Source organism: Caloenas nicobarica, chromosome 19, assembly GCF_036013445.1.
Source record: "Caloenas nicobarica isolate bCalNic1 chromosome 19, bCalNic1.hap1, whole genome shotgun sequence".
Taxonomy (NCBI): Eukaryota; Metazoa; Chordata; class Aves; order Columbiformes; family Columbidae; genus Caloenas; species Caloenas nicobarica.
Window position 1 is genome coordinate 6,461,200 of NC_088263.1, and position 19,095 is coordinate 6,480,294.

The 19,095-nt window shown below is 47.8% G+C and overlaps 1 protein-coding gene across 2 annotated transcripts; it reads left to right on the forward strand.

Annotated features, from left to right (window-relative positions):
- Positions 1-264: 264 nt before the first annotated feature.
- On the forward strand, positions 265-17,950 carry MIGA2 (mitoguardin 2). 2 transcript variants are annotated; one of them, XM_065648242.1, is made up of 16 exons: positions 265-353; positions 1,795-2,037; positions 2,720-2,930; positions 3,688-3,800; positions 5,983-6,100; positions 6,607-6,746; positions 8,247-8,364; positions 8,540-8,640; positions 9,124-9,239; positions 9,646-9,718; positions 10,373-10,459; positions 11,126-11,224; positions 11,723-11,857; positions 12,663-12,716; positions 13,646-13,762; positions 14,363-17,950. In XM_065648242.1, exons 2-16 carry the CDS (start codon positions 1,942-1,944, stop codon positions 14,561-14,563), a joined length of 1,779 nt encoding a protein of 592 aa, XP_065504314.1. In that variant the 5' UTR covers positions 265-353; positions 1,795-1,941; the 3' UTR covers positions 14,564-17,950. The 2 variants fall into 2 exon arrangements, with proteins under 2 accessions (XP_065504314.1, XP_065504315.1); XM_065648243.1 differs by having other exon boundaries at positions 2,735-2,930.
- Positions 17,951-19,095: the final 1,145 nt, after the last annotated feature.

The window sequence follows — 19,095 nt, forward strand, 5'->3', positions numbered from 1 at the left end:
CGGGCCGCGGCGTCGCCGGTAGCGGGCGCAGCCCCTTTAAGCGGGGCAGCCGCGCCGGGGGATGCTGTTAGCTGCCATCGAATAGGCGCTCGCACCGCCCTCCCGCCCCTTCCCCTCGCTGCTGCATCATCGAGCCAGGCCCGGGAAAGCGCCCCGATTGGTGGGCCGACAGCAGCTTGGCGCTCCTATTGGCTGGAGGGGCGCCGGGAGGGGTGGTTTTGCTCCGCCGCGGTGGGCCCCGCCCCCACATAGGGTAGGCTGCGGTGCGGGGGAAGGAGACGCTGCCCTTCCGCGGCCATGGCGCGCGGCGCGGGGACAGGGCGCCGAGCGGGGCCGCGCGCCCCCCCGCTACGGTGAGTAGTGTCGCCCGCGCTCACTCGCGGGGACCGGACCGGACCGGGCGGGCCGTACCATCACTGGGGCGGGGGGGGAAGACGGGGACCCCCGGGTGGAGCCGGGCCTGGGGATGGAGGGACGCACCGGGTGCGGGAGGCTCGGAGATGCCTGGGGTGCGGGTGCTGCCCTGGGGTGCATAAGTGCAGGATAGCTGGAGGATGCCCTGGGAGCGCGAAGGGCCCGAGGGACCCCAGGACACAGGTGTACGGCGGTGCTCAGGGGTACAGGGGGATGGGGATGCCCCGGGGGTGCAGCGGGCCCGGGGAGCCCTGTTCACAGGCTCCCGACTTGCTGCAGCGCCGGTGCGGGGGGTCCCAGGGGGAGCTGCCGGCCTGGGGCCTGCCAGGCTGGTGGGTTTAACCCCCGTGCCCGGGCTGCCTTGCCCAGGGCTGTGGTGAGGTGCCCCAAACAGGGGGGTTTCCCTGGCACCTTGCTGCCTGAACCCCCACGGCAAGTCTAGTAACCCCCGGACTGTTTTCTGAGCTCAAAATTTCATGCCCTTTGCTCTCCTCGTCCCCGCTCTGGCCTCAACGTTACATTTAACCTTGTGGGGAGAGCCTGTCACCCGCACCTGGTCCCTGCGGCTGCCGGGAGACCGTTTCAAATGTGGCTCCCGGACGGGGTGACACCAGCCCAGGGGGTGACACCAGCCCACGGGCTGTGGGGTGTGAGGCTCCTGTCAGCCAGGAATGGGGGGGTTGCCACTTGGCTGTAACACCCACGGTGGGATTATCTTGTTGCTGTGGGGAGATGCCAGAGCCCAGCGTGGCCGGACAGCAGGTAAGAGCAGCATCTTGTCGTGTGACAGGGTCAGCTCGCTGCGAAGGTTGGCCTGGAAGGGAGCGGGACCGAAGGGTTTATAACTTCGTGGCATTTAAAAGACAACCCCATCTGGTTTCAGTGCGTTCTTCTGGAGCTCTGTCCTTGACATGAAGTACATCCCTCCTCCCCGGCTCCCAGCAAAGCTCTGCATAAACTCAAGCAGTGTTGAAACCTCCTGGGCAAACCCCTTTTGGCTGATCTTTGATGCACTGTATGAAAGAAGAGTTTTGACAATGAAGGCGTACATGTGGTTATTTGTACTATTTTTTTTGTATGTGGACTGCAAATAAAATCTCTCTGACCACGTGCAGCCATTTCTGGTGCATGTGGAAATCTCTGGCTGCTATTGAGTCCAAGGATGCTGCTGCTGTAGAGCAGTTTGGAAATTTGCCCCTTCAGTTCGTAGGGCAGGCGAAAAAATTGCTGCCATTGCTGAGAATGTGCTTTAGATCTGCTGCTTGGCTCTAGCAACGTTGCTGCTCCAAGTGACCTGGTGTGTGGTTTATGAAGTGCAGTACAAGAAGGCACAAGTTAGGCGTTCCCTTTGCTCAGCTGATTTTTCTCCTCTTTTTGCAGGATGAGGATTGCTGGATGAAGGGCAGCCCCAGGACTCTGAGTCAGATGTCAGAGAAAAGTTGAATTTCTTTGTGAGCAGCTCACGCAGCATCCACAAGTGCCCTTCCCCTTCACGGCTCCTGGAGGTGCCGAGATCCTCGTGCAGACATGGCGTTTAGAAGGACAGAGGGAATGTCCATCATCCAGGCCTTGGCAATGACTGTGGCGGAGATCCCCGTGTTTGTTTACACAACGTTCGGGCAGGTACAACAAGCGCGAAGCGAATTTCTGTTGGGTTCCTTGGGTTTTCTCTTTGGGGGTTGTCTGTGTTAGTTGTGAGGGACGGAGGCATGACAGGGTGTTGCTGGAGGACCTGGGTAATTTGAGGGTTTGTAAGAATTGCATGGAGAGTTTGCGGTGGTGGGAGAGAGCTACTCGGGGTGGGCTTGGAGAGGGGAGAGAAGGGCTTCCCACATCCCTCCCCAGGAGAATGCTCAGATTCAACCTTTCTCTTCATCAAAGGTGCTGAAAAAAAGACTTGTCTTAAATAAGAGCAATAATTAAATAAGAGCAATAAATAAGAGCAATATTGCCCACTTGTAGCAATGCAACACTTGGAGCAATAAAGCTCAGCTACATACCAGGGTTTCAGAGCTGAGTTTGGGTAACCTGGATCGCATTTGTTACAGGCTGTATACGAATTTGACAGCGTGTTCTGGTAATGAGGACTGAGACCAAGTTCTCCAGGTTCTGTCAAAATGATGCTCCACACTTTCTCCACTGCCAAGTCTTAGTTGTGTAGCAGGGGCTGTGTTTTATGGGTGGGAGGGGGAATGCCAAAGTGTCTTATGTTCAAGACTGCTTTAAAAAAAACTAAAACAAAAACAAATAAGGGTGGTGGAAGTGGTTTTTCATTGTCGCTCTTTCATATCTTTTGTGTTTAAAGTCTGTCTTCTCTCAGCTGCGGCTCTCTCCAGGCCTGCGTAAGGTGCTGTTTGCTACAGCTCTTGGGACAGTCGCATTGGCTCTTGCAGCTCATCAGCTGAAGCGTCGTCGCCGTCGAAAGAAGCAGATTGCTCCGGAGAAGTGCAGCTTTAAGCCTGGAGGGATCACAGTGCCCATTCTGCCAACCAGAAGGGTCTCCTCTGTGAAAAAAGGTTGGCCTTGCTCAAAAGGGACAAAATCCCCAAAAGCCTTTTGTGAGGAAGCAAAGAGGGTGTACAGGGAGCGATGGGAAGGTCCTGACAGCTGCGGGGAGAGGAAAGCAAAGCCATTTGTGTAGTGCAGCTGTGGACCTGCCACTCTATGCGTCCCCCGATAATGACAGCCCGGGGCACGTGGTGACCTGGTTGCGTATTGATCTCGGTGATGCAAATATGATGCCTGACCCAGGGGTCCTGCACACGGAGGGGAGTGGGGGGAGTCGGGAGTGTCCGTCCAGCTCTGCTCCTGGGCCTCGGGCAGCTTCTTCACCTGATTGTATTGATTTTTTTAGGGTAAGACTGACCCAGATCGTCAGAAAAGCATTTTGGGGCTTAAGCATTTGTTTTATGAAACATATGAAAATCTTTAAGCGTTTTTAGTAATAACTAAGGGAGCAACATCTGTGTTCTGCCTGGCCTGAGGGAAGCTGGAGGAGTTTCTCCTTGACGCTTTCCACTTTTGCTTGCCTCCTGTGATCCGTAAGCAGTGAATAAATATTCATTCCTCAGCCTCAGATCCCCACTGATACTAGGTTTCTTAGTGTCTCAGAGTAAAATAGAGCATACAGGAGATCTATGACTCATTTCAAGGTATTGGATGCTGCTTTGCCCATCTGCAGTCACACTCGACAGGGCGATGTTCCCCTCCATATTCACAGCTGCAATGAACCGGGCCTAAAATCCTGGTTTTGTGTGACCTTTCCAACTGCAGGATACTCCAGCAAGAGAGTCCAGAGTCCTGGCAGCAAGAGCAATGACACGCTCAGCGGGATTTCCTCCATCGAGCCCAGCAAACATTCCAGTTCCTCCCACAGCCTCGTCTCGGTAAGGACCTTATCAGCTGGGCTGGGCAATGGGAGATGTGAGTGCATATACGTGTAACAAGATCACCAGGTCCTTGGGCTTGTGCTCGTCAATTGGTAACACCAAACTTTTGGAGCAGAACAGGTTATGGTGTAATCTTAGGGCAAGTTCTGCTATTAACCTCGCAGTAACTGTCTGGAGTTGCCTGCTTGAACTCAGTATTTTCACGTGGCTGAGAGCCCCAGGGTAAATCCTGCATCTTTGGCCAACGAGGTGCTGCAGGAGGGACTCATGTGTGGGACATGGCTGTGATTCCTCGGGGCTCTCTCTGTCCCCCTCAAGGAGCAAGGCTGGGTTGCCGCAGGGTCTGGTAGCAATGGGGAGCTCGTTTGCTTCCCTCCGTGGTGCAGGTTTGGGTGGCCCAGCAGCTCCTGTGCTGGGGCTGCTCACAGGCTGTTTGGTTGTTAAAATCGAGTTAACTACCAAAATCGGATAGATCCTATCAGGAAACAGCCTAGTCATTCTACCTCCTCCAAAGCCAAAAGCAGCCTACAAACACAGGTAATTCAGGCTTAACCAGCCAGGAGAAGCCATCACTGCTTGTATCCACCTCTTGTGAGGCCAAACACAGAAGACTGGGGAGCGTTTGTGGCTTCAAGACCTGTTTGACATCCCGCATTGCTCAAAGCCTCGCGTGCCGCTGTTGGAGCAGCGGGCAGCGCAAGTGAAGCTCTGCAGTTTTGTGCACTGCAACTCACTGCAAAACATCCCTCCGCATAACCCACTTGGGCTCTGCGGCTGGTTAGTGCTGCTGGGGCAACAAGAGGGAAAAATCAGCCCTTTGGCCAGCAACACCCTGCAGTGTGTGCAGGCATTGCTGTATTTTCGCTTGTCGTGTATGGTTAAAGCACCAAAAAGTTGCCAAAAATCTGTGTTGGCCAAAGTGTGTCTCCAGCAGGCGGCAGTGCCGGCCTGGCAGCCCTGCACCAGTATTCCCCTGGGGTAACTGGGATATGATGGGACGTGTCAGTGTGGGCCAAGCTATGTCCTGCTCTGGCCTCTACCCCCCTGCAGGGACTCTCATTTAATTCCTCTGTGGCTTCTTCCTTCCCACAGATGCTCTCTGGGTTTTGTATTGCTGAGATCTGTTTCTCTTTTGATTTTAAAAATATCTGAATTCCTTTTTCTACTGCTGGTGCATGGGTAGGGATATCCACACAGAGAAGGATCTGTTCCCCTACCCTCTTGGTTGCGTCTGTGACACCGTACTCACCGCTTTCACGTTACTTGATGGGAAAACAGCTCATCCTTTGCACAGTGGCAGTTTTTGCGTGTTCTCTTGTCTGCTTCCTAGGGTTCTTCTCTGCCCTCTAGGAAATAAATCAGCAGTTCTCGATCTCACTCCACCAAGATTAATCAATGGAGGCAGGGCAAGAATTTGTCTGTCAGATGATTATGGTAGTTTTTTTTCCTAGCATCAGGTTCACGTTTGGATGTCTTTCTCTAATATGAAAACACTGGTCATTGATAGCGTTTGAACCCAGCACTTTATTGGGTCTGACTTTAAAAGACATTTATGCACTAGTGTGAAATTGGAGAAAGCTGACAATTCACCATGTGGATCTGAGTGCTCAGCCCTCCCAGGAGAGGGTTTGGTTACAAAGAGAAGAGCAGGGATCCTCCTGGCCAAAGTCCTCAGCTGTGTTTTTGCTGCTAATCTGTTCCTTTGTTTGGATTATGGTCACTTCCGCCCACTTCCAGGAGTTTTTGCAGAGGCAGCTGAGGCTGATGTGAATTTTTCTATCAAAATCCTTGTGCCTTTGTAGTGATTGCTTTAGAGCTTTCTTGAGCTGTTGCTTCCACCCGTGCTCTCCTAGCACTCACTGTTGTACAGCTTGCCCTTTCCTAATGAAGCCTCGGTGTGAGTTGGTTGGGAAGAGATGCTGCTGTGGTGCTGGGTAGAGGAGAGGACTTCTCACCTCGCCTCCCCTCTCAGCACCCTGCTGGTGTGAACCCAGCTGGGAGGGGGCCAGTAACCCTTGATCCCTTCCCAGGCAGGGGGATACCCATACGGGAGAGCACAAGGGCAAACACGGGGCAGGGAAACTGCTGATCATTCAGATTTAACTGCTGGTGGTGTTTGTGTGCTCTTAACGCTGCTGCCCTTGGAGAGCGTTTGCTGTTCTCTGCGCCTTTCCTGCAGATGGTAGCAGTCAACTCTTCGAGTCCAACGCCAGCATCAGCGGGGATGTGGGAGGCCCAGGCGATGGGGGATGCTGGAGCCATTGGTGACTGCAGCGCAGAAAGCCTCTACATTCAAGGTAAAAAAAGCACAAGGGTAACATCGCCCTTGATGGGGGGGTGTTTATCCCTGTGAGAGCAAAAAGAGGGTGTAGATTGATACAGAGCGTCTGCAGCTCAGTGGAGAGCTCTAGCAGAAAGCTCTCTCCCATTCTCAACTTAAACTCAGTCACTTGCTAGTTGTAAAAATCCCATCTTCTCCTAAAGATACATTTCTGTTTTCTCAGTGAATAATTTACTTCCAAAATACTGTTCTTTGAGTGACAGGCTCACCTTGTGCAGAGAACAGTGTTTTGGAATAACATGGCTGATGTTTTAACCAGTTTGGGGATGTTCTTCTTACCTTTGAATCCAAATTAAACCGTATTTAAATGGGAAAGAAATAGAATACATTTATTCTTCCTTGTCAGTTGGGGTGAGGCTTTCCTCTTCGCTAGATTGTCTGAGTGAGCAAAGACTCGTGCTATATCTCTTTGTACGTTAGTAGCCTGGAACCCTCACAGCGTGTATTTGGTTGCGTTGCCAGGCATGGAGCTGTTTGAGGAGGCGCTGCAGAAGTGGGAGCAGGCGCTGACCATCAGGCAGAGGGACAGTGCCAGTACCAGCACCCCTGTGCCCTGGGACAGCAAGAAACAGCAGGAGAGCATGGCCGAGAACATCCCAGAGGTAGGTCCCTTCTTTTCCCTTGCATTTGGCAGCTGGGGAACATGCTGAAAGAGCAGCCTGGGTGCTGGAAGCAGTAAGTAGGAAGTTAAAAGAATTGGAAATTAAGGGCAGAGTTGGGCCAGACTCTGTTTAAGAGCTGTCTATATCTGTGGCTTCCTTATGCAATGTGAGCGGGTGTTTTTAATCTTTTTTCTTTTAAATAAGTCTCGCCCCCTCATTCCCCAGCTTTTCAACCCACCTTCCAGCATCGTGTCAGTCACTGTCACGCAAGTTCTCCAGCAGCAGCAGAGGTAGGAAAAGGCTGTAACAAATACAGCACCGCAGAGTTAAAAAATAGCATTTTGCCTGGCAGTGTTGTGTCTGTAACTTTCTAACACGTGCGAAAGTAGAGATCTTGATGGTCACTGTCACGTCCCAGGGAGCTGGAGAAGCAGAGGCTGGCTGCCGGCTTGTATTAATGAGTAAAGTGACATGGTAACTCGGTAGGAGCTATGTATGCCTGTGCTCACTGAGCAGGTGAGGCAGGGAGACATGTAACTTGTTCTGCCTACAGCTACAGAAACAAGTATTTCAGAACACCACCTTGTTGGCTTGGACTTGAGGACTGTGCAGGGAAGGCCTCTCATAAGAGGAGATCAGACTGGAAGGCTTACTGACAATCACAAAGCTAAAGAGAGCAGCTGTAGCTCAGGACTGTCAAAGGAGCTAAACTCCCAACTCTGCAGGAGTTCTCGCTGGTAAAGTGTTCCCAGCCTCTTATAAACAGGGCCTGGCATAGTAAGTGTGTGGGATATTTATTTTCTGTGGCAGGTAATATTTATCCAAGTCAACCTGGATTCTCTTGTTTGTCTCTCCTTGAAGAGTCTTAGGGTATTTCTAAAACTGACTTAAAAACAGTTGATTCATTATCAAAATAGATTTTATGCTTCTCGTTAATGCTTCTGTCTTCTGGGTGAGATATCCATGCAGATACAGGGGCATGAACGCAAGAGGCTGTGTAAGTCTCATTTTTCCTCCCTTTTTTAAATCCTCCTGTGCTGCTTACAGTAAACTTTGCTTATGCCTGGCACCTTAATCCAAGGACTCTGACTCTGTTATCCAGTTCTGGATACTCTTGTATTCAACACAGGTTTTCTGATGTGATTCCCTCTTGAAATTAGGCTAAAGTCACAAACCAGGAGAATTAAGTGATCTCTAACTCATTAAAATACCTGTTTTTCTGGATGGCAGGTTAAAGTTCCTAAATTCTTTCTTCCTTTTTCAACAGGAAAACAAAATTGTAAAGCTAAAAAGCCAGAAGGTTTGAATAGGTTGTGTAGAAGCTTTCCTCCCCTTGCATTAGCTGCATTGTAGGATTAATGACTCCTCTCTATCTTTTTTTTAATTATTTAACCTGCAAACTGTAAATCCCATTTTACTGAAAATTTCCTTCCACATTTGTGCTGTCAGTCCGCCTCTGCCCAGCTGGCTAACTCAGGGCGGCATTTCTGTGTGTTCAAGGAGGAGTCCCAGAAAAGGGAGTTCGCCGAGAAGCTGGAGTCCCTCTTGCACCGAGCTTACCACCTCCAGGAGGAGTTCGGGTCTTCGCTGCCGTCGGACAGCATGCTGCTGGATCTGGGTAAGGCAGCTAGCTTAGAAATGCATTAGAAGGCCAGTTTATTTTCTGATTTTATGTCTTTTCTGTAAGCTAGGCAATGAAGAGGTGACAAGGTGCTGGTTTTGGGGTGGGAGGGAGAACATGTTGGCTAGGAGTCCATAAACGCCAACACATGCAGCTTCTTCCTCTCCTCCAGAGAAGGCTTTAATGCTTCCACTGACGGACGGGTCGTTGCGGCTTCGGACGGATGATGAAGACAGCTCAATTTCTGAGGATTCCTTCTTCTCTGCAGCAGAGGTGACAAGTTTCAGCTGTGTGTAGCAGTCCAGCTGCTTGGAAGGGAGCCGCAAAGGCAGGGGAGCCAAACACATCTTGGCAAAGGAAGATGATACGACATGGAGCAACAGCCCCAATTTGGGAGGTTCATGATGGATATTAGGAAAAGCTGTTTCATTAGGGGCATGGTGCAGCCCTTTCCAACCAGCATTTCCATGTAATTTTCCTGTCTACTGTAGATAATGTGGCATAACAGCTGGGAAAGTACTGTAAATCTAATGTAGTGTGGCTTGGTTGAGTAAATTTTAGGGGATATTGAGCTGTATCAGAGCTGAGACAGCTCTGAAACTGGCGGGAAAAGAAATATCTTAGTGTGAAATAATCAGGGCTGACAAAAGCTGGCCAGCTAAAGAGGGTCCGTCATGCTTGTATGCAGTTTCTGAGTATTTGCAAATATTTCACAAGACCATTTTGTTCTTCCCATGCCTCTTGCCACCTCTACAGCTCTTTGACTCTCTCCAGTTTGAGGAAATGCCATTCCACCTCTCTAAGCCAGTAGCAGCATACGAAGAAGCTCTGCAGTTAGTGAAAGAAGGGAAAGTTGCGTGCCGGACGCTGAGGTGAAGCACCACCTGGAGTTGTGGGTCCTTGTGTCGAAGCTCCTTTGAGCAGCATGAACACATTATTTGCCTTTGAGCAGCCCTATAACCAGAATAAACCTTTGGGGATGGAAACCCTTAGGCCCCTTCTCACTGGTTCGGACTTCCCAGGGCACTAACCCCAGATTTCAGGACACATGTTAAGAAAGGGTAATTGTCCCAGGAAATCAGGAATGTGGCTGTTCTGTGTGGCTGGCATCGTCCTGTGCTGTAACAGCCTTTACTGAGGTGCTGGGGTCCCCAGGGAGCTGTGTGAAGGGGATGCAGTTATTACTTTCTCTTAGGCACAGACTGGGAATTATTTTTTTAGAGGAGCACAGACATCAGGAGAACGAAAACTTATACAATCCTTGCCCTTCCCCTCTAGGACAGAGCTCCTGGGCTGCTACAGCGACCAGGATTTCCTCGCGAAGCTGCATTGTGTCAGGCAGGCCTTCCAGGTGAGAACGGCTCAAGGCTCCTGGGTTCCTGCACGTTGCTGCCAGTAGCACGTTGTTCTCTGCCTGCACAGGGGTAAAGTCTTTGCCCCTCCAGAGCAAATAACTGCAGCAGCAGCTCAAGCTCCCCTCGCTGAACTCTGTAATCCCATTCTGATTGATTTGATTTGGACAGGGGGAGGATCCCCTGGGCCCCGTGCCCAGCTTGAGTGGTTGTTCCATGGTCACTGATGCTGGATTAGTTCTGGGAAGTGAAAGTCTGGTAATTTCAAAGCTGCCCAGGAGCTCCTGCCCCCATTTAAGAGCTCTTCACTGGGCTGGAGTCAAACCTCTGAAGTGGGAGGGCAAGGTTTCCTTCTCCATACCGTGACCCACATCCTGGCAATGTGTGTCTAGAGTCCGAACAGCAGCTTGAGTGCCTGGCCCCATTGCCACTCCGTGGCTCCTGCACCTCTGTTCTTGCTGCTTCCAGTCTTTCAGCCTAATTTTAAACTTCCTGAAGAGAGCAGTTTTGTTTTCTGGACTCCAGCTTATTAAAGGTTAATGATACTGATGTATGCAGCACTGCACTGCTTTGCGTCCTGTCCTTTTTTCTTCCACGTCAGAATTCATGTGGGTGTAGGCGTTCACCGGAGACTTCTTGTGTTCCCTTTACAGGAGCTGCTGGAGGATGAAAGCAATCAACTCTTTTTTGGGGAGGTTGGGAAGCAAATGGTGATAGGACTGATGACAAAAGCTCAAAAGGTAGGACATTTGTGTAACAACTTGGCTGCATCTTGTGAGCCCAGAGAAACTCATTCCTCCATCCCAACCTAGAGATTTTTCCAGTGTCTTGGAAGAAGAAAATGAATCTGTATGCCTGTGACTATTTGAGAAATAAAATGCCTGTGCTTTTGATCTTATTTAACCAAATTGTCTTGAAAGAACCTCTCTGTGCAGCTCCTGTCCACAGGTTGATACTGTGCCTCACTGGAGCAAACAGAGCAAACAGGCTGTGGGTCAGTGGTGGCATTGTCTCAAGGAATATAGGAAAGGCAAAAGAGAATCGAACCTTTGCATCAACCACATACCAGCTCTCAGATCACTGGCTTAGTCTCTGGTCATCTCCTAAACAGGGAGATTGTTGCTTGCACAGCATTAGTTGCTCACTGGCTCCGTTTACGGGTGTCTCTAGCTACTTCCTTGAAGAAAGAGGAGCAACGTAGGTGCTTTGAGTCACGGCTGAACCGGAGGCCATCCACGCCCCCAGAAAGAAATTCTCTCTTTCTGCACAACGAGTATTTTGGCTGAAAACTTGAGCCAGATGCATGCATTGATGTTAGCTCAAAACAGAGCAGTCAAACTCTGGTGAAATGTGCCCGCAACTGTTTGCTGTACCTTCTGAAGTGTTTTGTTTCTCTGCTTTTTCAGAATCCCAAAGCTTTTCTGGAAAGCTACGAGGAGATGCTGCGTTACGCACTGAAGCAAGAGACCTGGCCGACCACTCAGCAGGAGCTGGAGGGAAGAGGGGTTGGTAAAGACGTTCTCTCTAGAAAGTTGCAGAGGAGCTGGGAGTTAATGAATATGTAGGAACAGCCCAGGAGTGAAAAAACTGCTGCTGAAATATGATTATTTTGCAAAAGTATATTGTTGGGGAGGGCGAGGGTAAAAGTGGCTGTTGGTGTGTTTAAACTTCGTGGCAAATCTTGCCATCAGCACTACTATGGCTAAAAACAAAACCAACAAAAACGAACAAGCACACAAAACCCAAACCCCCAACTTTTTCTAGAGGGCACAAGCTACTGCCTGTAGGTCTGTACGATTTGTTTGCCTTTTGACTGGGCTTTTCCTGGATGCAGGATTAATAAGTCTCTTGGCCAGGAACTGAGCATACACATCTCAGTCCTCCTGCCTCGGTGACAAACTTCAGCTCATTACGTTGTGTCGCTTCAAAGCAAAAGAGTAAAGCCCTTCTCCTTTTTTTATTTTAAACCTGTTCCCTTCACAGACTGTTCTGCTCTCTGACAGGTGGTGTGCATGAGTTTCTTTGATATTGTGCTGGACTTCATCCTCATGGATGCTTTTGAGGACCTGGAGAACCCACCGTCCTCCGTGCTGGCCGTGCTGCGCAACCGCTGGCTCTCCGACAGCTTCAAGGAGACGGTGCGTTCAGCGGGGAGCCCTTGTGCCGAGCCTGAGATCTCGGTGCTAAGGCTCAGAAAGAGTTTAACCTCGGCTGTCCTGGCTGAGCTGAATTTTCTCTTTAGAAATACCATGCTTTCCTGAAGTTCTAAACAACAATCTTTTGGTACATGTAAATGGTTTACAGGCAAGCTTTCCTTATTTTGAAAGCAGCTGGTTAGCTTCAACAGACTTATTTCTCTAGTGGCCTTTATCAGCAATGCCACGGAGATGTTAAAAGATGGCAGCACATATTTTCATGAATGAGAATAAGAGGATCAAAATGTAGGGAAAAACGTGTGGAGGTTTTTTTTGCACCTGGCCATTCATTCTGGTGGTACCTCAGCAGACACGGAGGCTCAAAGAACAGCGCCTTAGCATTTAAGACTGATTGGTTTCATAGACTGAGAAGAGGGTGGTTGGGAGGCACCTTTTAACAGCTGTCTGCCCACCGTCGGCATGCTGGGGTGGTTGGCAACGATGCTGGATCATATTAGCAATCTTCAAAAACACTTTGGCTTCTCTGGAACAGGTCTAGAGTGTCCAAATCTGCTTCCAGTTCACTTAGTTTTTAGTTTTGTCAGTAATTTTAGAGTTGTTGGCACGAAAGGGCCACTGCTTAGATATCGTGATGGCAATGCGTTGGTAAACTGTTTTTTGTGTTGGTGTGGTGGGGTTTTTTGTGTGTGTGTGGTTGTTTGTTTGTTTGTTTCTGTTTTTTGGGGGGGGCTTTTTGGTTGTTTTTAAGTAATCCCAGTAACTGATGGTTTCTCTTCATTAATCATAGGCTCTAGCAACTGCCTGCTGGTCAGTCCTGAAAGCAAAAAGGAGGCTTTTGATGGTAAGCAAAATTAATTAAAAGGGGAAGAATCTAATGTATTTGAAGCTGAAAAGATAACAGCTAGATCTTGACAAAATACAAAATCTGAGTGTTATGAGACTGAACTGAATTATTTGTGACGCTTTAGACCTCTGGGGTCCTGCTGCCATTGCTCCAGTGCCATGCCGGTGTTTTATTGAATTGGTCTGAGTTTATTCTCCCTTTTTCTTAATGTGAGGATTCAAAAGGCAACATTGCCTGTCTAGTATTCCCTCTCCCTGCTCACAATAGTGTAGGAGTGGTCACAGACACCGCGCAACAAGGTGAATTGTAGTTTCCCTGCGGGCAGCACAGTGAGTGGCTCACACGCTTCTCCAGTTCCCAGTGCTGAATGCTGACCAGCTACTACTTGGTGCATTTCCCTGAAATCTGTGGCTTTGTAAAATACCGCAGCACATGAGTTCACGGACCTGGGGAACAGGAAGCTGCCACTTCACAGCCCCAGTTCTGCCACAGGGTCTGTGGCCTCTGGCAAGTTTTCAATTCCTGTCCCACAACCAGCTGGTACAACTGGGTTTCCCTTGTGAGATGGGACAAAGGGAAATGAGAGCATTGGGAGCTCTGTCTTGGATATTTGCATGCGCTTTCCTAGCTTGGTCGGGAGATTATAAATAGTCTGTAAAGACTGCCTGATGGCTGCCTTTCATTTTCTTCCCTTTATTTTCCTTCTGAAACAGTAGTTTAGAAACATGATGATAGGAAGCTCTAGTCATCCTTCAAGGTATCTGAAAGATAATGTAATTCTGCAGGAAGAGATGTTCTTAAGTAGCTCTTAACTTCAGGTACTGCTGCACGGTGCTTTCTGGCATGCAATTTGGTAGTTGATATGGAACAAGCTGCTAATTCTGTCTGGGAACCAAAACGACCGGTTCTTCCGTTCCCTGTGGCAGGTACCAGATGGCTTTATCTCTCATTTCTACTCCGTATCGGAGCATGTCAGTCCTGTTCTAGCCTTTGGTTTTCTGGGGCCCAAGCAGCAGCTATCTGAAGTCTGCAGTTTCTTCAAGGTAAGATGGATTTTCTGTACATAATCTGCTGTCTTCTGGTTTAAAGCTGCAGATGTGTGCTTTTGGCGACTGATGTGGCATTAAGAAACTTGGCTCTGTACAAAAACTTTCTAAAAATCACTGGTTTTTAAGATGCAGATTGGTAAGAATTCCCAGCACAATTTACTGTAGATGACAGCAAGACTGTGTGATGAGATCAGTTTATACCATCAGTAGCAGAAAAGATTACGGGTGCCTACGCTGAAAGAATATGTTGTCTAAGAGTACATGGGATCTTACAGGTTACATTTTTGATCTGAAAGCCTAAATCCTCTTATTCTTGTAGATAATATTATGAGAGGCTGTTTTCATTCAGTAAATGTTTGCCTGGATATTGCCATGGACATCAGCAATGCATTTCTAACTTGGGAGCTCCGCTGTCGTGTTTCAGAGGCATGAGGGGATTTAGCTGCAAAAGTAATACCCAGCCTAAAGCAGATCTTTGCTTGGATGGCAGACATGCTAAATTCCTTCTGGGGTTCTCTGCTTGCTGCAGTCTGAGCAGCTGGTGTTGGCAGGCAGGAGGTCACACTACTGTAAACCTTCCTTTTTTCTTCTCAGCACCAGATAGTACAGTATCTGAAGGACATGTTTGATCTGGACAACGTGAGATACACAACAGTGCAGTCGTTGGCAGAAGACATTTTGCAGCTGTCGCGGCGACGCAGTGAGATCCTCTTGGGATATCTGGGCACCGAGACTTCCCCCGAGATGAACGGAACGCTGCCTGGTGAAAACGAGCCACTGAAGGAGCTCATCTGATGTCCAGGGAGGAAAACAGCTTTGTACAAGGACCTTTTTCCTCCCAGAGATGGATAAAACTACCTGCAATGCTCAGCGCTGGCAGCAAGACTATCTCAACGCACAGCAACCTGGTGGGACCTTCTGCTTTTTGTAGCCAGTGGTGTTTGCTGGGATGGATCCAGGACCACTTGCCAGCTTATGGTTTGCATTTCTTCTTTGTTCCACCTTTCTGTTCTTTTTATTATTATTATTTTTAATGTGTCATATAAACCACGAACTGCCTGGGCCCAGATTTTTGCTCAATTCTCTTGAATAGAGCAACATATGTACCTGTTTTGCCTGTGCGTTTTCTGGGAGATGATCCCTGACGTTTACGATTGTGTGTGGGAGTGGGAACATTGTTGGTAAATTCTTGACTTGACCCTTAGCTACTCAAGGAGGACTTGTTCGCTTTGGGATTTTTCTTATTGTTCTTTCTCTGCTGTGTTCCTACAGACGTTACTGCTGATTTTTACCTTGCACGTTTTAACATGTGCAATGTGACTAGCAAAGATTTCTTTCCCAGAGAGGAAGAAATACTTCTGTAAAGCACTGAAGTAAAATGCAGACTTTTGTAACTGTTCTGAAGCTCTAAGGAAGTTGGTCTGTTCCCTCTGTGTTGCTGCTCTTTGCAGGCCAGATGATGGGCTCTGTGCCATGGTTATCCTCGCTTAGGAGATTGCTGAGGTCCACTTTTGCAAGCTGGTGTGAGGAGAGGGTGGATTTGCATCCAGCCTGTGCATGCACAAGGTCTTAAACGTCCATCGAAGTGCCTTGCTGTATTTCAGAATGAGCCAGCAGCAGTTTTGGCTGTGTAGGAGGTGTGGGGTGTGCACAAGAACTGGTATAACGTGGTGCCTGTTCCTGCGATGCGCAAAGCAATAAGGTGTTGGATGTGGTGTACGAAAGCGATTACGTGTGCAGGTAGCTGGAGAGCTGGGTCAAGCTGCTAGAGAGGAAACGACTCTTTAGGCTGTTAATCCTAAGAAACATCGCGTAGTTTTGGGTATAGACCAAACGCACGTGGGTGTATTATCTGTCTTTGTAGTGATCCTGACTGCACAGCGGTGCCTGAACTCCGGCTGCTTTGGGACTTGTGCTGAGTTTGGTACTGGCGTGGGGCAGTGGCAGTGGAATGCGCTGGACTTGAGGCAGTCCTGGCTTTTGTGTGGGGTTTGCAGAGGTTTGCTGAGTCCTCTGTGGGTGCAGTGAGGTCCAGCCTGTCCTCCCTCCTGTTTCAGTCCACATACGGCTCCAAGTCCCAGCCTCCAAACAAGGAGGTCTTCAGGGAGAAGAAAATGGGGACTTTCACAAAAACACAGGCTTTGCTGTTTTTTCTGTAGACTGATTAGGTTCCCCTTTGTGTCTGTTCCATGTACAAGTCTTACTGAGCCATATTTTCGCAAGGCGGGGAGGGAGGGAAGAATCTGGAGTTTCCATAGGAGTGGAAAGTCAGTGCATGGGCTTGGAGAATACAAATGTTGTCTTTCTTCGTCTTCAGATATCTAATGTGGATTCTGCTGATAAAAGCAGGAAGGAAGTAAACAGGGAAAGAGTAAACAGGAGGATGTAAAAGGAGCAGATAAATGCTCCTGAGATGCTTGCAAGAGGCTAAGTGTAGAGCACGTAACATCTGTTGCTCTATAAGCACAGCAGACTGATGTGGCTTATCCTGAAGACCTGATTAATGCAATAAACATGCGAGTGCTGAGGCAGAAGTGAGGAGCAGCTGACCCCAGTGAGGCTGCGAGGAATACACTGTTATGGGAAGGATTTAAGAGAGAGCAATTGAAACTAGGGAAGGTCTCTGAGGTGTCTTGCTCCTGGTAGCATGCAGTGAGAGAAGAAACAGAGGATGTTGTATTAGCACGACACACCTGCTATGTGTAAACTGTGATTTGAAAGTGTGTTATATTCTGAAAGCAAGTTACTTTGCCAAAAAAAAAAAAGAAAATAAAAAAAAAAAAGAATTATAGTGCTTTGTGCTCTTGTATGGCTGATGGCTGGTTTAGAAGAGTAACTTCAGCAGCTTTGTATAGTGGTTAAAAAGATGCTAAAATGTGAAGATTAATGTAATAAGATGGATTGTAATTCTAAACAATCAGTGCTGTTAATTTCAGATTTTTAGAGTTATTTTATGTGTATTTATTTACTACTTTGAGTGTATTTTGGCCTCAGTGCTTGTGACAGCCTGTCTGCTTTGTGTATGGTTTTCACATCCTGGTGGGAGAGGACACTGAAACAGGGTCCCTGTGGATCAAACACTAACTTGCATTGCGGCTTTTGAAGCAAAGAAATTGTAAATTCTTAATCGATCCAATGGAAGACAACCAGTTTCATTGCAGCTTTATGATTTTGTTAGCCGTTATTGCGAACGGGGCGAAGGTAAAGAGGGGTCTTCCTGGAGAGCATCCGCAGCTTCTCGAAGGCTGAGTTCTCCCCTCCACCCACCAACACTCACTCCTGCACAAGCCAAGGGGGTGTGAGACAAACTCATTTTCTCTTTGCTGGGGAAGATGTTAAACATGTGGATGCGACATCGAGCAGGGGCTGGGGCTGCTGCCACCCATCCCATCCAGAGCAGGGCTTGGCCCAAACGGCCACCACCTCGTACTCATCTATTTTAGAGTAAAAGGTTACGATGGAACAACTGCCTGTCCTCTGGCTTCCTATGAGACCGCTAGAAAATCTTTTTTTCCCCAGCATATTGTATTTAGCAAAGGAAATTCTTCAGTAGCAGATGAAATACACATTCAGGTAGAGTCTCTAGAGATATTTGCCTTTTTCTATAATGAACCCTTATTCTCAAGGGGTTAAATCATTCTGGGTTGACACTTGTGAGATTTTAGCACTGATGGGGATTTAAAGTAGCTTAACAGCTATGAAATAAAATCCTCCAATAGTTTCCAATGCTTAAACAGAAATTTCAAATATGCATGACTTTCAGTTTTTATGTGGTGGTTGTAACAAGCTTCACCAGTGGTTAAAGTACATACTCAGTACTTTAGTATGTATGTAGAGACTATACCACATGGCTCTAGGAGGGTCTTTATGATCTTTAAAGCACAAATACGTTAATAAAAAAATATGAGGAAAAATCTGCCTTGTTGTATCTATGAGATCAGTGTGGCTTTGAGGAGCTGTCTCATAGGAGGAGGTGGGAAAGCAGGATTTTATTTACCCCTCTCCAGTAGAACATACCTCTGCCATATCTGAAACTAATGAATGTAAACTTGTGCCTGTTTTTTCTTTATTTCCTAAAGGTGTAAAAAATCTGTTCTTGTTTTGCTTCTTTCTTTTTCTTTGCGGCTATTTTTTTAAAAATACCTTTAATCTTAGGATGTGGGCATTCCAAGTCAAATAAAACTTTCCTTCATTATTGTGGTTTTTGTATCTAAATTTCCTCACTAGAAACTCAAGCCTTTGGTTTCTGATTTAGGTGGCAGTTGCAGTGACACCTCTGGTGCTAGAATGGTAGTATAAAACAAGGATTGCTCTTCCTAGATGCAAAATCCTAAAGTTACAACAAGTAAACTTCAGGGATTTGTTTGCGTGGGGAGTCTTCCCAGTTCTACTGAAGACAAGTCTGTAGATTAAGCAGGCTATAAAATAAACACAGCAACTCCTTGTCCTCTGAGCAGTGGTTGCAAACTCTGGAGTTTCATTTTCCAGATTTTTTTTTTCTCTTTTTTCCATGGTGTTTTGATTGTGTTTGGGTGGCAGACACTGATAAAGTGATAACAGAAATCCCAGTAAGGAGCAGAATCTCTTAAACATTGTCCAGGTTTTTGTAGCCTACTTACCAGCCTCCCAAACGATGGGAGAGAAACCTCGGGTGAGGACTGTGGGTTGGTATCAGAGCTGCCCATCTGCTGAGCAACGCAGAAAACTCTTCTCCTTCTTCTGAAGCAATTACAGTATATTTAAATACTTTCTTTTTCACATGATACAGAAACCAGACTCAATCAGATAGGCTGTTTGCTTCCACAGCGATTAACGATTTCATCCATGCACTTAAAAAACATAAGCCTTGGTTAGCATTAATGTGAGCCTGTCATGAACTCTGATATACGCAAATGTTCATGAATAGGAAAATTTTGTCTCATGCCACACCCTGAACGTTAGTTGAAGGAGTTAAAAGGAATTTCTCTTGGTTTCCACGGTGTCAGACTGTATATTCCATCTCCAGAGCAGCTTTGTGCTTTCTTACGCTGCAGGAACAGAGCAAAGGCTGTTCCGTGTATTGACACTTTATTCTGCTGCTCAGGAAGGAGTGGGTGAACGCAGCAATGAAGCCCACAATTTTCAGTACTTGTCATGGTACATAGATCAAATGTAATCCACTCTGCCAGCACAGCTCTATATTCAACAGCCTGGAAGGGAGGAGATTTATTTAACTTGAATAATGAAAGCAGTAAATCACTCATGCTACCTCGTAGCAGTCTTCTGCAATGAACTGAACTTCTGCAGTAAATATTTGCTCCTTCTTTGCAAATAATAAGGTTTGAATG